The following is a 20,251-nucleotide window of genomic DNA, read 5'->3' as shown; positions in this document are numbered from 1 at the left end:
GTTTTGCAGTAATAATGACGAGAAATTGTTTTGCATATTCTATGATTATGTTGTGGTTGTTGTCCTTGTTTTACGTCTATTTCTTCGCTAGACGTGGACTCCAGGTACCATTTCCATCTAGGTGCTTCTCATGTGATTGTTACTCCTTGGTACTTGATCTCTGGTGCTTTGCACATTCGTGTATAGTAAGTTGGTGGTACTTGATCTCTGGTGCTTTGCACATTCGTGTATAGTAAGTTGGTGGTACTTGATCTATGGTGCTTTGCACATTCGTGTAACGTGTTATAGTAAGTTGGTAACATTTTAGTCCTCCCCGGCGAATCTCCCTGTGTCTTCTATATACTTTGAGAATGCCTTGTACATCTTTTTGTTTGTTCCTTTCCCCAAATCTTCTCTCATTGATTAACTAATCAACATGATCATGAGATATGCCACACTTCACCCGCTTCGTCATACCACAGACAAAATGTAAAAGTGCTAACCTTAATATCTTGCGACTGTTTTGATATGACTTTTACTTTTTCTTGCTATGCCTATGGTAAAACGTGTATCGCTAAGAAAAATCCACAATATAACATAGCCCTAATTCGTAAAATACATGCACAAGCAAGAACCCCAAGCCTAGAACTTTTCTAGCAATATGATGTTTTGCATATCTGAGAATTGTTCTTTACTTGTGGCGTGAACTGAATAGTTCAACAGCAATATATCGTCCTCTTTAAAAAAAAAGATGCTTTCCCTTACTTTTTCTAAACTCGCAAAATCAATACCAACAGATTTGGTTCCCAATACCATTTTACTAATTTCTACCGTCAAATTCTGTGCGAAAAGTGTCTCTGCCAGAGCCGTCTACTGATTTGATCCAGTACTGCAAGCTCTGCAAGCTTCGTCTTAACTCTCGCGCTGTCCCGAACATCTCGCGATATTTCGTCCCGAACAATCACGTGGTTTTGTTGTGAGCAGTCGCCATTTTGGGGACGGCTTCCTGTGCAAGCTACTTTTCCTCTGACTTGGCCTCCAAATACGGACTATTTCCGTGCCTTTTCTGGAAAGCTTGGAAACCCTCGGGCGCGTATGGATTTCCAGTGACAAGTGGGTAAGTTCCGTGGTATTTCTTTCGCCGGAGTAGGGTCTTGTGTCGCGTTAACCGTGATCGTTTTCCCAGCCCTCCCCACCGCTTGTCTGAAGTCACTCAAGTCCTCTTCAATCGTCTGTGACAAATGATTTACGCCGAGAACTTTTTATCTCTGGTCGTTTGCTACAAGATAAAGCTGCATTCCCCTATAATGAAGAACACGAATGATCAGATTCTGAGCTAAAATAAGTCCACGGACTCATCAGCGTAGGAGAGAGCTCGAGAGTAGAGTACAGGATATGCGAAATATGGGTTTGGTAAAAAGAAACCCTTTTACGGAGAAAACTTGAGTAAACTACTGGTCAAGATCAGTGATCTATTCAGAACTATGGATGCAAAATCCCTCCGTGTCTGTGAAAGAGTGAGCCCTTCCTGACAGCAGGACCAATTGGAACATGTTTAGGAAGTCTTGTGTCCTTGACAAGCCGGATATAGGAAGTGGCAAGTACAACAGGCAAAACTTCCACTCCTCGAGTTTTCATGCACGACCAGACTTTAGTTGGACACGCTACCCCCCCCCCCCCTTCTTTGAGAATTGAGGGGGGGGGGGTGCTGTGTTTGATTTGCACACAGAAGATAAACTTAATTTGTAAATAATGGCCTGAAAATTTGTCTTGATTACTGGAATTACAGAGGTGTGAAGATCAAATTTGAACTCCTGCAAATTAGGTTTAGGGTCTGACCAGATACATGGAGTCCAAAAATTATTTTAGTTTTTTTTACAAACTATGATACTATAGTACAGCAGCAGATGGTATATACAAACCTTTAAAGGAATGTTGTATGTGATGATTGTCAGAATAACAATGATTTTCATAATAACAAAACAACCCCGCAGTAAAAACAATACAATCAGACTTGTATTTTTTGCCAATTACCTGAGTCTTGAAACTCCTATTGTTATTTTCCCCATAGGTTTAGATAGCAGTTTTCTACATCATATGGAAATGCCTGGTCCCTAACAGAAGTCACAAATGGGTGTGGAAGGGATTGTGAAAATTCTGCCAACAGAATTAGTAAGGTAGTGTGACATAGGGTGGCAGTTTACTGTACTAGTGTTAGTGCCATCACATGGGGGTCACATATTACACCCATGTGATAAGGGGGTTCAGAATCACATCCTGGCTCAAGTTCATCCACAACACATGTAGTGTGGCTGTCAAGGCCAAGGGTAGTATTTCGTAGCCTGCATTCAATTATGTTAAACTTAAAGGGTTGTATGTAGTTTTTGCAGCTACTGGTTACATGTAGATTTCTCTGTAGGTAGTGTACTAGTGGTAAAATGCCAGGAACTTTGTTTGGCAAAACTTTTTTTATTTCATATTATAATTACGTGAGAATCTTTAGGATAGTCCTAGATCTTAAAGATGCAATTCATACCCCATCATATAAGTACCCCGCAAATGATTCCAAAATCTTTGTTTGATTCTTAACCATGATAACCAACAGACATTGGAACATTGAATTTTATGACTAAGAGTACAGCCGTTACCCATACGTTTCAGTATAGCATCCTTTTTGGTACAGCATATTCAAGTTGGAGGTTCATCAAAATGTACATAGTCTGCTGTATTTCCTCTTATGGCTATATAGCTTTATATGATTTTACTGTTTGTTTTTGTCCACTTTAACGATAACAGAACTTACATTGTGTATTTGCTGCTATGTGTAGACCAGCTGGTGAGACGTAACTTGCATCTACATAGTATAGTAGGCTCCATGGCAAGTTTGTGTAAGTGCACATAGTTCTATTATTAGACAAAATACAGTATCTACAGCAATACATGAAGTAGTATTGCCACAAGTGTTAAAGGAGGATATCATACAGTCAATTGTAATTACCTGGTGGCTGTGCTTTAAGTTTCCCCTGGTTAAAAGAAAGTGGACGACTGTGTAGCAAACTTTGTGGGTCCCAGTTTGCCCCTGGGCGATGCCGTCCATTTGTCTGTCTATGCCTGACCCACAGGGCTGTAAGCAGGGATAAGGGAAACATTGTTGTGGTTTGCAGGGTCAGGGACAATTCATTTGTCTCGCACAAGGGGTTATCTTCCTACCATACCATTTTCAATTGTATGTGCACTCTGAAACATACAGTATTTCTATGAACACTTGCTAAAGGTTGCAGGTTGTTCCCTTTTCTGTCCTCCTACTTGATACGTCAGTGAAAAATCCCCTCTTTGAGTTTGATTGAAGAGTGCTTCCAGGTGTCCAAGTCTGATTGTACGTTATGTTGACACCTTAGATAGAAGGGCAATGTCTTGTCAAAACTTCTTTTGTTCTTCTTAACGAACATACAATCTGCTTCTCCTTGGATCATGCTTGGCTTTGTTTCTTGGAGGATTGATACACTTCTATCTTTAAAACAATGCATTTATAATTATAGTTTTGTGTTTAATTTTAGTATTCATAGCTTGTGCTTGAATTTAAATTTTTTTTCAACATAGGCTTTGATAACAATGCTAGCTTACCTGCATTTGTTATTTGTATTTTCCCCTGTCCCACTCTTATCTATCACATCATTCGGAATAGCCACCTCTTTGTCCCCCATGTTGTGTTTTTATAAGAATAGGTAATCTCTGGCCAGGTCACTTTCTTTTATCACTGGGTGGGGTGGCAGGAAGCTATAGCTTGTTCTGTGAAATTTGAGAGGGAAGGTTTTGAATGACTTGAGCTGCATGTAAGCCAAAGCCTCAGGCAATGGTATATGTAAGCACAATTTATCTTATGGTCGAAAGCAAAGAAAATCATATCCTTACAAAATGTACTGAAGATTTGTGTACAGCAATATTGTTGCTCACATGTTTACTAATGATCCTTTTCATTTAGTTATTGTCATATATGTATACGGTATATGTATTGTTGTCTTCGTTGTATGGAGGTCACCCATAGATTAATGATTTATCCCTATACCTAGACCCTTTACCCCTTGCCAGGTGTGTTATGTTAGATAGTAACTTCTCTCCCACCCTTATTTGTATATTTACATTATACACTTCCCTGGTCTCAAGTGTAGTTTAATGTACAGGGGTTACAATTCCTAGTGGACTTGGAAGTCTTTCATTCTGTGCTATAGATTGAGAAGAAAAAGAGTCATTCAGTGTGTAATGTCTACATTAGTGTATTGTTGTGTTAAGTTGAGTTGAAGTTCTTGGAAGTGGACACCAAAAGTAACTGTATATCATTTATGTTAAATATGTGTAGGGTATGGTTATATGTGCTGCCTCTCAATAGTCAATTTCACCTTGTTGGAAACCTAAAAATGATTGCATGTCTATGTGGAAGATATTTTCCGCAAATCAATTTCATGCATTGATTATATACATGATAATGTATGTACTAATAAGCTGATGTCTGTCAAAAGTTTCACTTTCACATTTGTACCCTTGGTGATGTGTTACCATGGACAAGAAACAATGTTGGTCCATATAATGGTCACATGAATGTTAGTATCAGTATCAGTTGGATGTTTCTTTTGTTTGCTGGCAAACTAATTTTTACCCCTCTTTCCCTCCAGGGCTTCCATGCAGATGATGTACCTGGTTTGACCTATAAAGGAGGAGTCAATAGGAAAGCAGCCACAGTGGAAGGGAATTTAGGTAGGTAACATTGAACTTGAAGTAGACTTTTACCACCTACTGTAAATGCATTTAAGTTCGCAGGGATTTAATGTCGCGGTAAAAGGACTCTTTGCAGTGGTTGTAAGTTTGCGGTAGCATCATGCACTGTAACATAAAACCATCACGAAAATTTCTGCATTTACAGTATATGTATATATATATACTGTACCTGATATCCTTATATTTTAGAATGTCAGTAGATAAAATACTTCCCCATTTCTTCTATGTAAAAGGCTTATAGAGGGCCTGATAGCCATATCAAATTGACCCTACTATTAGTAAACAATTTGTGGTCTGGAAGGATCAGTGTAATGGCATATCACATTTTATGTCTCTCTAAATGCATTTGATTGATGGTTGTCGTAGTCTGGCTTATTACCCACTTTGATGGTAAGTACATGCAGTTGCACATGGTACATCTGATGTGATTTGCAATGTGTGTGGTACTATTGATAAAGTTACATTGCAGGACGTGATTCCAACTCTACCTACACGAATGTCCTTTTTTAAAGAAAGGATTTCAGAATTTTATGGTTGCTTGTTGTAAAAACACGTTAAGGCCACACACTGTGCCGTTGGAATTTTAGGTTGGTGGAGAAAAATAAACTCTGTGTTCTATTTATACTGTGTTATCTAGAAACTGGTTTAACAGAACACAGCCAAGCCAGTTCCTGTTATGTTGCCCAAAGTATGATTCATACAGATATTATGATGTTCCATCAATGCTATATTTTGCAATGTCTTGCTTTGTAAAATTCTTGAATTACTGTCTAGTGATAGGTGAAAACATAGCTCTTACTTACCATAAGTATGTATATTGTTTGTAGAATTTTTAATGTTTTGTTGGATATAAAATGAGGAAAACTGTAAAACACAACAACTGAACTTGTCCACTCCACAGTACATACATCACACCCATGAGGTAATGTTACAATAAAAGGTGACTCAGCTTCCTCTGTAGAGAGACAGAATCTGAACAGTCCCAGTATTTACTTAAACCAAAGCTTTGTGGACTTATCGCCCAGTGTTTCTTTGTCTACATACTGAAGCAATGACGTTATAGTTAGTAGACAGCTACATGTAGTGGTTCTCCTGTTGAAGTGGAATTAAGCTGTTTATAAGTTGCCATTATGTGGAGCTTTAGATAAGGTATAACAGTGTGGAAGACAAATTGTCCCTGAATTTAGTGCAAAGTTGAAAAAGACATTCTTTGCCATCTTTTAGGAATAATGCTTTTAACTTTTAAATTACTGGTACTTGTGTTGCAGAAAATACTTGTGCTAGGATATTTTTGTTATTGTGAAATCCTTTGTGGAATTAATAGATCTAGTTGTTTTTATTAACCAAGGATAAACCCAGCCCATAATTTGACTTCACCTTTATAAATATAATGTATTGAAATGTCTCTCAAGTACCAACACCAAATACTTCATTTCTGTGATGACAGTTTTTTTAATCAAACTTTTTAAAGTACTAGATATATTCATTTTACTATAAATTTTCATTTTTAGAAGTAGACATGTTGGTAGTGTGGTATATGTACAATGTACTTCGCAGTCAGGGCTCGAAATACCACCTGCATATGCAGGTTATTGCAGGTAAAATTGGAGCTGTGCAGGTATTTCTGGTGTCTACCTGCACCTAACCTGCACTGGTCCATGTACTGGGTTTTATACATACATGTCCTATGGTGTAGGTGTAATTGTGGATTGACTGTTACCACCTATAAAGTATAAAAGAAAAACTAGCAATTGTTCCAGAACAATTTCAGCATGATCTATACTGAGTGCAGTTCAGATTTGTCTGGTGCAGGTAATTTTCAGTGTTACCTGCACCAGTGCAGGTATGTAGAAAAAAAGGATTTCAAGCCCTGGCAGTATATCTTCCTGGGCCCAGTTTGCTCACCTGTATTGAGACTATCCTGCAAGGCCAGCTGGGAAAACATGACCTTGGGCTGATCCGACCTACAGGGACTGCTTCTGACCTCTGACCTCTGTAGTCTTTCAGCACCTCAGGAAGTTGTTCTTGCAGGGACAGTCCATTACTCAGTGATGGGGGAGGGTCAAAATATATTCATTAGTGTCACTCATGTTTTTTTTACATGCATCTTTGAATGCTCCAACAATCAAGGTTTAGAAACAACCATGTGATTAATTTGTTTGGCCGAAGGACATAGAAAGAACATGTTATGCTCTGAGTTTGCCGGTTCAACTTCAAGGCATATATTTCAAAGTAGATACCTTGATAACAAGCCAAACATCCTAGAGAAATTCAGAGTATACCATTTTTATGATATTATTATGAGGTCTGCGTCTGCACCCAGCACTTGTCTCCTCAGATATTCCGGTAGGTTACGTCACCGGTGAGGAATTTTGCCTGCTTGCATTTGGACCCAGTATGTCACCACTTGTACCCAGCATGTTTGTTCTGTCCCTAGGTCAGCAGCTGCAATTTAACAAACAGAAGCAGGGGAAGGACCAAGATCTTGTTGACCGTGTCCTTATACCTAGTGTATTTATATGTATAATCAGGCGATCTTGGGACAGAGAGGTCAGAGGTCGCTGTTGACTGAAGGCTTGTGGTGTCTGTTTGTTATAATTGGTGAGCTATTGATAGAACAGTTGAGTTTGAAATGGACAGAATTGATGGGACAGGCATTGCAACAGGAAAGAAAAGAGCAAGGCAGATATACAGGAGGTAAGACCTTTAGCTAGCTACAACAGGCATTTGCAGGAATGTGTGAGCTTTTCTCCTGCGAAGACATGAATGATCTGTGTATGACTGTATGTCTTCATGTCTTTATGGCTAAAAGCATAAAACAATACTTGGTGATTTCTGGTGTTGAAACATGAATTGATATTCTAATGCTGAACTGAACTGGATTCACACACCCAAGCCTTGTCCTGAAGTAGGATTGCTGACTCATTTACTCATGCCATAGTCATACCTATTCATGTACTTGTACTGGCCAGCAAAGTCTCGTCAGTCAGTATAGCTACACCATTTTGTGTCATTCTAAGCGCCAGTTCTATTTGTTTGAGACGGTTGATTCTTGCAGAGCTTACACATACATGAGACTGGGACCCAGCCACCCCACAGTCTCCTTCTTGGCAGGAAGACATCAAAGGTGATAAATCTGAAGTCCTGTCACAGAAACATGCTGGCCATGTTGTTCAGTTATTCCATGGTATCAACCAAGTATGTCTTATGGACAATCTCCTGTCAACGTGATTGATTCTGTATCATTCAGATCAGTTGTATGTTATGTTGGGTGGTCATTTTGCAATGCCAATTCTCAGGGTGTGTACATGTGTGTACATGTGTGTGTGTTTGTGTGTGCATGTGTCTGTGTGTGTGAGCATGTACAGATGGAATGGCATTTTCTACCATAGTAGAATTTTGTACATTGTCCATGTATATACAAATAGAAAAGACATTCCTGTTGCAACATTATATGTGAGATTTAAAAGATGATATTCATTTTTATAGTAGTGTTAAAAATTCAACCTCCTTGGAGTCGGACCAACCAATTCTCAATAAGAATATGTTCTGTATGTTGTGTATACTTTGTATTGAATTTGTTTATTCTAAAATATAGCCCACTTTGCACACTTATCTAGTAGAATACTTTGTATATTGCAGTCCTTATAGAACTATTTTCTCTATGTCGTGTATGCTTTGTATAGAATTTGTTTCTTCTGACAATAACCCACTATGCACACTTCTCCTCACATAATACTGTGAATGTAGATTGCAACCAACTTAGCGCCCCTGAACATCTGTGTTTGACCTTAAACCATCTGCCAAGTTCAAGGTTGTGGAAAATTGAAATATCACCATCCGTTACCGGGGAAATTAGCGAGCCTCATTAGCACATATCACAGCTGAGTTCATGTGAATCCCTACTGTGTTAGAGGGTACCATCAATCATAACAATTCTATGTGCCGTCGCCTTAGAGTTAGAGAGGCACTGAAGTTCAGTATTCTGTGTTCTGTGAGGAGACTGGTAGTTCCGTTAATAGTCTTGTTCCTTGCTGCTACAATTGCCAATACTGAATCATTATGTGAGTTATATTGTTTACATGACTGAGCTGGAATTGCAGAAAATATTGGACCATTTTATTCCTGACTTTTAAGAGCTATCCTTCCACCATGGTTTTCTCTAGGGGGGCTTGGGGGGAGGGGGACATCCTTCGCAGACCAACATGCCATAGTACTAGTAGATACAAAATTAGCATCCAAACAAACACTTCTTTATAGACCAATGCACCTGTTTGAAGGGCTAATATTTGTTGTCGTGGTCTGATTTTGTTGTCCCATGTCTGGAGTAAAGCACTGCTGTATTTACGCATAAAGTTTGCTACTGATGTCATCCCTTAAATCAGCATCTTGGAATCATCCAATAATTCATATCCTAACCATGATTAAGATCTGTATAGTTTTCAGTTACCTGCTCCAGTAACCACAGTAGCCATGCTTGTATGATTATCAAATAGTAAAATGTATACTTATTGTCTTTCTTCATTACAGTATTCCACTATTGAGGTGAATTAAACCAACATTATGTGCCTGTACTGTATACATTTCCATCTTTCCAAAAGGAACCATGGCTATTGCTTCTGCATTCCTTGATAGATTAACAAATACTTCCTGGGCATTTCTTTGAGGTAAAAGACGATTTACTGTGTTGCTTTGACATTTCCTGATTTCATTCGTGTGGCATTCCACAATTCCAGCCATTTCCTAGCCTGCTTGGAAAAATGTTTATGGCAGAAATTTTAAAGGGACGTGTGATTTGTAAGCTGTAATTTTAGTTGTACATGCTCATTTAGAAGAGATTGTTTCTTTAATACATAGTAATATAGAAAATCTTAATCTTTTAATCTTTGTCATGTATGTTGATTTTCTATACAAGTTACATAGCTTTACACCATGAGGAAAAGTGGTTTGTTAAATGGAATTTGTTTCCATGGAAGAGATACAGTTAAACACACATCCGATCCCACCAAATTCCCGGCATATTTGCCATTTCTTCATCTTTTATTACATGTTTTGGTTGAGCTCGTCCCATTTGCTGAGTCCTCTGTTATAGGGTGGGAACACTGGTCAAAAACCACCACTGTGACCTTGTAAACAAGTAGTCTTCACTTGCATGTCCTGACTGACCTTTTTGCTTATTTCTCAGATTTCAAAGTATAAACTCGTGTGTTGACAGTCCGGGGAAGTTTTATTTGTCCTAAGGCAAATGGTTAGAAAATGATACAAACTTAAGGTTAGAAAGATCAAGTGTACTCTTTTCTATGCTGTTCCTCAAAATTAAATTAGTAATAAGCATGAACAATATACATGTATGTTTATACATTTAACCTCTTGTATGAAGGAACGTATAATAACTACATTCAGTTTGACACTTCTAAAATGTTTAAAGGATGTTTACTATTTCCTTAGAGTCAATTAGAACTTGCTTGGGACTGACTGCTAACCACAGGCAGTTAGAATGCTGTGTCAAGGGAAAGGATGTACACATAGTAATTTTCTTGCCTGGCAATCCTATTTTATATATCATGTAATATTTCGTTGTTTTTGAATATTCATACATGATAGTTATGAAAACTGAACCAGAAGCGCATGCAGTCTGGAATATTAGGAGCTGAACACAAAAGCTGTTCCAGCATACTTCACATGAATATGTAAAGAGATGATGGTGTTGCTATAGCCACCACCTATTGTCCTGTAATGAACTCCCAGTTAATTATAGATCAGGTCATTTCCCTCTTTTATGGACCTATTGGGAGGTGGGAGGGATTACACATAATAAAGTCTGGCTTTACATGCATATGGTGAAAGTTGGTATAGTACTAGTAGTAGGGAGGGAAACGTGTCTTGATTTGGTCCTTGTGATCTGATGATTTTTCATAGAATTTAATAAGAGTCAATGTCAGTGCTGAACTTGATACAATATTCTTTTGTATGAAGATAACAAAACAAGAACATCAAGACAAAAACAAAAACAAGAACATCAAGACAATAGGAATGGTTTTCATTTTATGCAGCATGCTGCTATAGGCAGTAAGCGATCAAAGATCTTGTGTGCAGCAGTTTTCTAACCTAATTTGTTTTCTACATATGATGTCTTTCCTACAATGTCAGTGTCGCTATGTGTGTTTGTGTATGGTAAACTGTGACTTCTGTGAAGGGACGTTTGACCTTATGTCGCATACTTGCACTGGACCGTACACACTCTTATCAATCGCAGGCCACGGTTGGTCGGACCTGCTGAGTCACAGTCGTGTAGTTGACGTAACTGTCAATCACTGGCTTGTAAAACTGGGAGTGGCCTTGTCTAATCACCTGCCTTCACACCTCTGTTACTCAACACCCCGACCACAAACTGTGACGTCAAGGGAGTTCCTCTCTATACACATCACTTCCTAACCTTCCTGGGCTCGGTGTGCGCGACGTTGGACTTGTCTGGTGCAGGGGTTGTAGTGCTGCTTGCCTCTCTGACGGCTCTTTTGTAGGGCGGCATACATTTGACCCATTTCCATGCTGGGATCAGAATTCATTAGAATCTGTAATTGAATTGCTGGAGGGGCAGACCTAGCGTGACTGATAAGGGAAGGGTGACTCCATTCTCCCGGCCAGCTTGTCTCACTCTCTCGCACAAAACGCGGGTAATCGAACGCGTTATTGGACGGCAGAACCAGCTGGGTACCGACCGGGGCCCGCGGACGCTTCTGGACATGCCTGCAGCACGATACACGGAGGATAGCTCGGAGGGAAAGCCCGAGTGTGGCAAGGAGAGAACGCCATTGTTTGAGCATGAAAGTGACAACAATGGTAAGTCACACACCTAGTAGCCTGATCAACGTGGCTGATGATTCGGCTTCCTGTTGTGTCTACCACTGGGGCTGTTCCCTCATACAACACTGCCAAGACATGATTCATAAGTAGCTTTGTATTAGCAGAATTTAGGACTCCAGGAGGAAAATTGATATGGTTTTGCATACAATTTAGCATGTTTATAGCCCCTCTGTTGCAGGGTATTCCCTTAATGTGGTGGATTTGCATAGCGTGTGATGTAATGTTTGGCCTGACTCTGAGAGTCAGAAACTGAAAAATGTCTTTGGAATTTTTTATTTGTGTCAAATGTTGAAGATTAGATACATATAAAGTATTTTATCAGTTGTAGTTGTCAGTGTTTTTTTTGTGGTAAATGAGATAGATAATATATAAGATTATATCCTGTATGATTGGAAAATTGTATGGTTGTGTCATCGAGACTTATCAGAAAGTTATTTCTAAAACAGCTACGCTACGTCTTACTTAGAAGTTAGGTAAGGTTTTGTTCTGCATTTCCTGCACTGTTAGTAGTCTGTTACTTGGTTACATGTTGTTACTGTAACATTCTCCAAATAAGGATACAAGGTTTCCTGTTAGACATATGCAAACAACAGTAGAGTATTGTGGCATATGCATTCTTTGCTTTTGGAAGTCAACTTTTTGTTAGTCAGTTAAGGAATAGAGAAGCAATTTTCAACCCTAAGCTTGTCAAAAAGAATCTTCGTTGAGTACAAAATGTAGTTATGCTCATTATATAGTTTGAAAATCTTTATAACAAGAACAAAATGTTAATGTAGAAAAGTCGAAATATGACAAGGGATGCAAAGTTTGTGCATCATCGATAGCTTCTTTAGATCAAGAACCAGTCTTCGCTTATCCCAGCTTGTACAGAAAAGTATCACACCTTTGTCCTTGAGAGAAATCCTCCCCCCCTACCATGTAATTAGGGATGAACCTAGAGCTTACTATCACCTACCAGCTGGGACAACTGAGTGATCCTCTGTAAGTCTACCCATAATTAGTGGGAGCCTGATAAGGCCAAAGGTCCCTTCTTTACAATTACAACTTAGATGATTATCTGGGGTTGTCTGTCTCAGGGCTGATGTTACATCGTACTTCTCCTGTTGGATGACAGGAGATATTGTAGACAAGAGTTGTTGACGTCTGTCCTTCGTCAAGGAGTGACATCTGACAATTGAAACTGGCACATCTAGTTTGACCAAAGATATGTGGAAAAGAAGGCAGCAGCATATATATACATGTATCATGTCAACTTTCTACATGTACAGAATTTTGGTGTGACAAGCATTGATTTCTAACTATGCTTCATGTAGAGGGTAAGGAAGAAGTACTAGTATAAGTTGTACACAAATGTACACAAATAGGAAAGCCCCCCCCCCCCAAAAAAGAAGAAAAATCAAAGATGACACATGCTCCCTAACCATTGTTCCTGATTTATCCCCATAGGGGAACTGTAGGGTACTAAGGAATGTAAGTATTTTAATAATAAACATGTGGCAGTCTTGGGATGTCTTTTTGAAGCATGGGTTATTGCTGTATGAATGGTTAACATTACATACATCAGGGCTTTAAATACCACCTACATTTGCAGTTTATTGCAGGTAAAATTGGAGCTGTGCATGTATTTCTGATGTCTACCTGCACCTAACCTGCACTGGTCCATGTACTGAGTTTTATACATAAATGTCTAATGACGTAGGTGTATTATATGGTGCCTGAACATTTTAGTATGATCCATACTTCCTAAATTCAGAGTGGTGCAGGTAAAATTTCCCTGGTGCAGGTAATTTTCAATGTTACCTCCACCAGTGCAGGTATGCAGAAAAAGTATTTCGAGCCCAGTACATGTAAATCTAAAAATTATTTTTCCATCATTCCTCAGAAGCCAGCAGTGTCAGCGAGGAGAGCGAGCGGGAAGAGGGCATTGTTATGTCTCGGAGGAACATGTTCGGCTCCTCCAGCGGGACGTATAACGTGCGAGCCTCAGAGATCGCGCGGGACAAGCACCGCCCCGAGGTGCAGTGCCAGGTCTACATGCTGGACGACACAGTGCAGACCTTCAAAGTCTTCGTAAGTCACACATTATCAGCTTAGAACTGTGGATTTATATTACAGAACTGTATATGTATAATCCACATGTCTGGTATCTTACGCACCATGCTCTTTGCAGCATTGTCTCATGCTCTTTGCGGCGTTCCCCTGAACGATACAGTGAAAACCTTCAAAGTCTTCGTAAGTCACACATTATTATGAGCTTAGAACTGTGGATTTATATTACAGAACTGTATATGTATAATCCAACACAAAAGATATTTTAAAGATATTTTTGAGGTTGGGGTATGGTATCCAGGCTACAAGTCTAGTATCTTACACACCGTGCTCTTTGCAGCATTGTCTCATGCTCTTTGTGGCATTCCCCTGGACGACACAGTGCAGACCTTCAAAGTCTTTGTAAGTCACACATTATGAGCTTAGAACTGTCCATCTATAGCTATAATCTACATGTCTGGTATCTTTCACATCATCATGCTCTTTGCAGCATTATCTCATTGTAGAGCTGTGAGTTTGCTTGGCACAATGCCTGTATAAGCAGCTATGTCTGCTAGCATCCCTGCATAGCTTGGGTTTTACCTACTGTATTTCAATATACTATGAGAAGAACATAGAAAAGAATTATGTTATGTCAGAATTGTCTGTAATGATATAGGCGCTCAATGAAGTAGAAGAAGCATAAAACCTTGCATATTTGCAGCACGTAATCAAAGCATCTGGATAGTCATTTTGAAATGGAAATTTAGCAAACAGAAATTTCAAACATTCATTTCTTACAGTTGGATTCTTATCTGTGCAACAGAGCTCTTGCCATCTTGAAAGTCTTTTCTGTTATCCCTGTTCTGATTGATGGAAAAATCCTGAAAAGAACTTATCCTTTTCCGTCATCATACTCAACATTTTCCAATGTTTGGGCATGCTTTATTCAAACTGGGGTATCTCTATATCTTTCCCGTCGATTTTTATACGTCAAGGTTGATAGAAATTAAGAATGGTCTTGAAATTTGTCCGTTATACCCAGCAAAATTCCACATTGAACGACGGGCGCTGGCTAGAGCCCTGCGCTGTAACGGACGCATCTGAACAGTTCTTGATCTAAAACTTCCGCTGCCCTTCCCCTGAACCCGGCGCCTTTGTTATGATTCCTTCCTGCCAATGTAAGATCCACATGAAGAGGAGGAGGGCTATTTCTGTGGCAGGCAGGCTTCCAAAAGGTCAGCCGTGCCCTGGGTTTGTGGATTTATCCTGGTAAGAGACAACTGCAGAATACACAATGTTGCCAGGCTGGGAGGAAACAAGAAACCAGGCCAACAGATGGGGGGAAAGATAACTGGCATGTCTTCATAGTATGTTTCTTTGGTTAGGTTTGCATTTACTTCTAGTTTGAATTCTTTTGGTCACAGTCCTCCAAGCAACAACAACTCAGCCACCCTCCCCCTCCAGCACACATACTGAAAACGGGAAAAGTAGAACTATCAGGAAAATGATACATGTACTTCGTGTATTTCATATTCTGATAGCTGTCTTTAAGTGTTTTGAGCTCCTTTCAAATTGACATGGATGAAAAAACACAATCATATTGTAGTTGACCATTTCATACAGGTCCAAGTCATCTTATGTTTCTAACTCCTGAAGAGAAAATTCTTTTCATGAAACCGTTGAATTTTATGAATAAGGTTAGCCTTGTGACCAGTAGTATTATAGCTCCTGAGTACCTTCTGTCCTCTCCGCAAATCCGCAAATAGCAGAGAGGACAGGAGAGGCTCTGGATCTATAATATGGCTGGATACCCGACTCTACAGAAAGGTTGCATATTTGTAGATATTCATTGACCTCCAATATTTAAAGAGAATGCTTCTCCAATCGAAACCTTCAATCAGTGTTCGTAAGTTTAAGTAGTTCTCATTCTGTCTCTTTCTCAGTGTTGTGTTCTTAGTAGTCTGACTCCAGTTTTTGATCGAAAAATATTTGTATAGTGTAAGATAATACTAAGATTCAGGGGTACAAATGAGAAACACTAAGTTTGTAACCTTCCAGCATCCATGTGCCTTTATCATCTACCCCCCACTTTCTGACCCTTCCATCCCCACATTCCCGGAATCCGGAAGAAATTAATTTCTTATATAAAGGACCAAACCAGTTAGAAGTAATGGGTGACATGGGTCACTCCCATTGGCTCTCACAGGGAAATCGGCGTGACCATGGATTGGTCAAGCCTGTGTTCCCCTGTGTCTGTGATTGACAGCCGTGTGGTAGACCCTTCAAGAGTTACAAAGATCCTTTATGGGGGTGTTAGAGGATATTTGTTGGCAGTGCCCTAAGTAGGGATATACAGACAGCCAGAATAAAGCTTAAGTCTGTGGGGGGTCTGAACATCATGTACATGATATAGGAAGTACTTAAACCAGAAAAGGCAGCAGTTTACAACCCTTTAGATATCATACAGTTTAGAGAATATGTTGTCAACATGTATCATAAGAGAATATGTTGTCAACTTGAACTAAGTATGTTTGGAAAGTTTATAATTTCAATAACTTGATAAATGCTTAGTCTGGATACCATACCCCAGCCCGATCTCAAAAATATCTACCACACGATTGATATTTTTGAGATCAAGCTGGGGTCTGGTATCCAGGCTCAATAATGCTCTGTTCTTTGCAATTCTTGCTGTTCACAAGGTTCCATTTGGGGTGGCGTGTGATGTTGGGATAGTCCATTTGTAAGTAGAAGTACTTTGGTGTTGGAATATACCCTGACAAGAGATACAATGGTTGGTCCCCTCCCCCTCCAGTATGTTCGGAAAGTTTATGATAATGATAGAAATGTTTTTTCAATAACATAGCATGATAACACTCTGTTCTTTGCAATTCATACCGTTCACAGCTTCCATTTTGGAGTTCCTTGATGTTGGGACAGTCCATTTGTCATTGTGTTTGTGGGTAGAAGTAACTTGGGGATGGAATGTACCCTGACAAGAGATACAATGGTTGGTCCCCTCTCCCCTCCATCCCAACACCCAGTCAGGTGTGGCAGACAGGGTAACACCCTGGTGACAACAATAATGCCCTGCTGCTGGTGTTGATTATGGGATAATGCCCTGCCCGACCACAGCATAATTACCTGTTGTAGTTGCCACAAGATCCTGTGTTGGTGTCAGTCTAATGGACTTCTAGTGGGGTTGCCTTACACCCACTTGCTATCATAGTGCAATTTATACTCTAACACAATTTATATACTTCAGGACCTCTTCAAGAAACCTTGTTAATTGAATGCGTTGTATTCACTCAGTTTTTATTTGTGTAAGTCCACATTTTCTGTCAGAATTGTACCTAATATATTAATCTAAACAAGGAGGTTTTTTTTCACCTCCTTGATCTAAACTAGTATCAAATGCTTTTCTTTCCCCTACATTTTGCTTGAAAGTTTTGCTAAGTTGCACCTTTGTTTTTCACAACAAACAGATGTATATAGGTAAAGTGCGTTGTTTCACTTCATGTTATAGCTAGGAGATGTAGTAGTTTTAAGTAGAAACTGACAAATGCCATCCAAAGTAGCCCCATTTAAAAGCAGATAAAACGCTCTTAAGCAGCTTACAATTAATCCTAGAGATTGTATAGAATTTGATGGAAAACAGTAGCCTTAGAGTTGTAAAATATTTAATATACTTTTAATTCATATCTCCAAGTGACATATCCCAGTCCTCTGCTTTTTTCGAAGATTATAAATTTTGTCGTACATGGTTGACAGATTACTTTGAAAGTAAGTATATCATGATATGGAAGTCAAAGCTAAACATTGCAGTTTAGGGCTGCTGTAAGATGTAAAACACCTGTGACAATACGTAGTACAGTAAATTTTCAAAGCGGTTGTACTTTGTAGTAGGAGTTAAAAGGAGGTTTTTGCTGTGTTATAAAATGTTGATTGCAATAATACTATAGTGCAGTTGTCATACAAGGGAGATGCCTTTCTGGTGCCTTAGATTTGCAATATAACGGCCGCTGCAAAAAGCCCACAAATAAAACCTCCCCAAAAGTTTCACGATTTACAATACAGTATGATTTTGTGCAGTCTTCATATACAATTTTTCTACATTATGTATTGTAAGTGCCTTTCACCTTACAGGAGAATGACAGGCCTGCCTTATCTTATAGCCATTCAGAATCGTGCTTGATTATTCAATCCAGGACCTTTAATGGCATTATAAATCCCGTCAGGAAATAGCCTTCACTCACACAATCCCCCCTGACATTCTGGGGATGTTTCCTGCACCAGGCCGAGCCACTCACAGAAATGTCAGATCCCAGATATGCCTTATGCGGACAGCCAGCGGAGCTCTGTAAATAGTGACCTTTCTATGGGAGGAAGCGGTGTGCTATAGGGTAAATAGAACGGTGCGATGACATAAAAGGCAGGCGCTGCATAATGTCAAGTTAGGTGTGATGGGGGCATGTACATACCTGTCAAGTTTCTGGGTGATTATGGTTTGGTACAAAATCATGTCATGTATGACTGTACATTTCGGGATACATTCTTTTGCCTATCAAGACCTAGTTCTTCTAGTTTTGCATGCCCCAAACATGCCTGAGTTATCCCTTGTACAATTAGCAAGTGCTGCAGATACAGCTAGAGAAAAACCAGGTTTTGTTTTTCAACCATACCTTTTTCAATGTCACAGTTGGTCCTGCACATGAGAATGACATATGGTAAATCATGAAGCACCTTCTATATTCCCAGTAATATTGGAGTTCCATTTATCGCTGTAACTTTTGATAAGTAGCAACATAACCTGACCTAAAAATGACAAAAGATTTTACCTGACAAATAGGCATCTCTGGTTTGCATGTTTGTTTGTTTGTTTGTTTGTTTAGCTGATTGTTGTGCCCTTCCCTTTACCAGAAACACCTGTTAGTAATTTTGCTTTCAAGTTTCCAGTCTCCCCCACCCTTCCATGATACCTACCACTGTATTGCCTACAACACAAAACACATAATGGTACATGTTAAAATAACACTTTTAAGGGACTTTGAATAAAACATGCATCTCTCACTGGTATGGTTTCCTATCTCTGGGTTGATCACAGTTGAAGTAATGTACATATTCACTTACAGTAGGTCTTATTCACTTTCAGCCTTGCTCTGAGGGTAACGGGTCTCTTGCTTGCTGAGGATTGATATTGAAAGCTGATTTTGTTACATTATAATCTTAGCATCCTTAAATTTGATTCAGATGTGTTAGAGTCATCAGTAACAAATTGTATATCATTTTGTAGCTTGATGTACATGACATTCAAAGATACTGTAGATTCGTTTATTTTCGCATTTAGGGGCTGAAACTGTATGGAGGTTTTTACGGTGTTTTAGATTCGTGGTTGAAACAAGTCAACTCAGAAATTCATTTTCACTGCGTCTTGAATTCATTACAAAAAACATGAAAATGAACCACTTGAAACATTCAAACATTTACAGTATGTCCTTAGAAAGTCTTTTCAGCTAATGTGAAGATATGTTTCCCTTAGTCTCATATCCCTTTGTTTACTTGACTCCAATGAATTTTAGTGGTTTCTTTCTTTTCTGGCCCCTCAATTATTCAGCCCACAAAGACTGAAGCCCTATTAGTTATGCTGTGGTTCTCTCTTATCATGCCATTTATCTAACTCCCACTGAGTGGCTGGCTGGAAAGGAGTTGGCATTCTAGTTGGAAAAAAGAAAGTAAAGATAAAAGCTCCTACATATTCAGAAGCATAACCTCGGCAACGCTCTTCAAAAGTTGTTACCTTTGGCAAGAAGGTTATGTTGTTCGTTTGTAAAGGATTGATCTTTATGATATTTGGTACATGTATGTTGGTAGGCGTTGGCAAAATGAAATTATGATGTTATGGGCCCCTTGGTGGCTTTCCTTGGTACTGCAGCGGACCTCCAGTTTTGGTACCTTGTTTGTAAATGAATACCACAACCGGTGCAATGACGGAGTGTGTAGGTTGTCTGCTGTGCATTCAGTAGGTCGTGAGTTCAATCCCCATCTAGCCGAGTCATACCGAAGACTTAAAAATGGTACATGCTGCTTTCTCTGCTTAGCGCTAAGCATTTGGGAAAGAGTATGGCAGTATAACACACACACCACTACCAGTGGACTAGCCCCCTGCTGTAGTGATTGTACCAAAGTTGAGTGGCCCATGGCTAATGAAACGGAGATGGATATAGTGTGGTAAAGACTCTATAACTAACTTTTAAATCCTGTTTTTTTTTCTTTGCAGAAGAAAGACAAGGGCGGAGTGCTGTTAGACAAGGTGTTTAAGTACCTGGACTTGGTGGAGAGGGACTACTTCTGTCTGATGTTCCAGGATGACATTCCAGAACAAATGGTGAAGATGCTGACATATACTGTCTCCTCGAATTCTCCTGCACTGAGAGGAGGCTCTGCTTAAACTGGGCTGATGTTTCTACTTTGTGGGCATGGCCATGGCTTTAACCAGCTGTCAACCAATGAGAGAATTGACTTTACCTGAAGAAAAGATATTCTCTGATTGGCTGAGAGCTGGTAAGAGGCCACACCCACAAAAGTGGAAACGTCAACCCTGATGGCC

General features: G+C 39.4%; 1 protein-coding gene across 24 annotated transcripts in view; it reads left to right on the top strand.

Moving 5' to 3' along the window:
- Window positions 1–913: 913 nt before the first annotated feature.
- The window catches only part of LOC118423807 (tyrosine-protein phosphatase non-receptor type 4-like), a 52,109-nt gene continuing 32,771 nt past the window's right edge, over window positions 914–20,251 (top strand). For 4 of the 24 annotated variants that reach the window (XM_035832056.1, XM_035832054.1, XM_035832047.1 and 1 more), the window contains exons 1-3: window positions 7,130–7,449; window positions 13,499–13,686; window positions 19,922–20,029. In XM_035832056.1, coding sequence (XP_035687949.1) covers window positions 7,272–7,449; window positions 13,499–13,686; window positions 19,922–20,029 — 474 coding nt within the window. In that variant the 5' untranslated portion in view covers window positions 7,130–7,271. Of the gene's footprint in view, window positions 1,097–4,649; window positions 4,732–7,125; window positions 7,450–11,032; window positions 11,593–13,498; window positions 13,687–13,727; window positions 14,068–19,921; window positions 20,030–20,251 lie in introns of those variants that run through there. The other 20 variants (XM_035832049.1, XM_035832050.1, XM_035832041.1 and 17 more) reach the window with 13 other exon arrangements.

Source organism: Branchiostoma floridae, chromosome 10 (genome assembly GCF_000003815.2).
Source record: "Branchiostoma floridae strain S238N-H82 chromosome 10, Bfl_VNyyK, whole genome shotgun sequence".
In the NCBI taxonomy this organism is placed as follows: domain Eukaryota; kingdom Metazoa; phylum Chordata; class Leptocardii; order Amphioxiformes; family Branchiostomatidae; genus Branchiostoma; species Branchiostoma floridae.
Note: the sequence above shows the minus strand (reverse complement) of the source record. Positions and strands in the feature narration are given on the sequence as shown.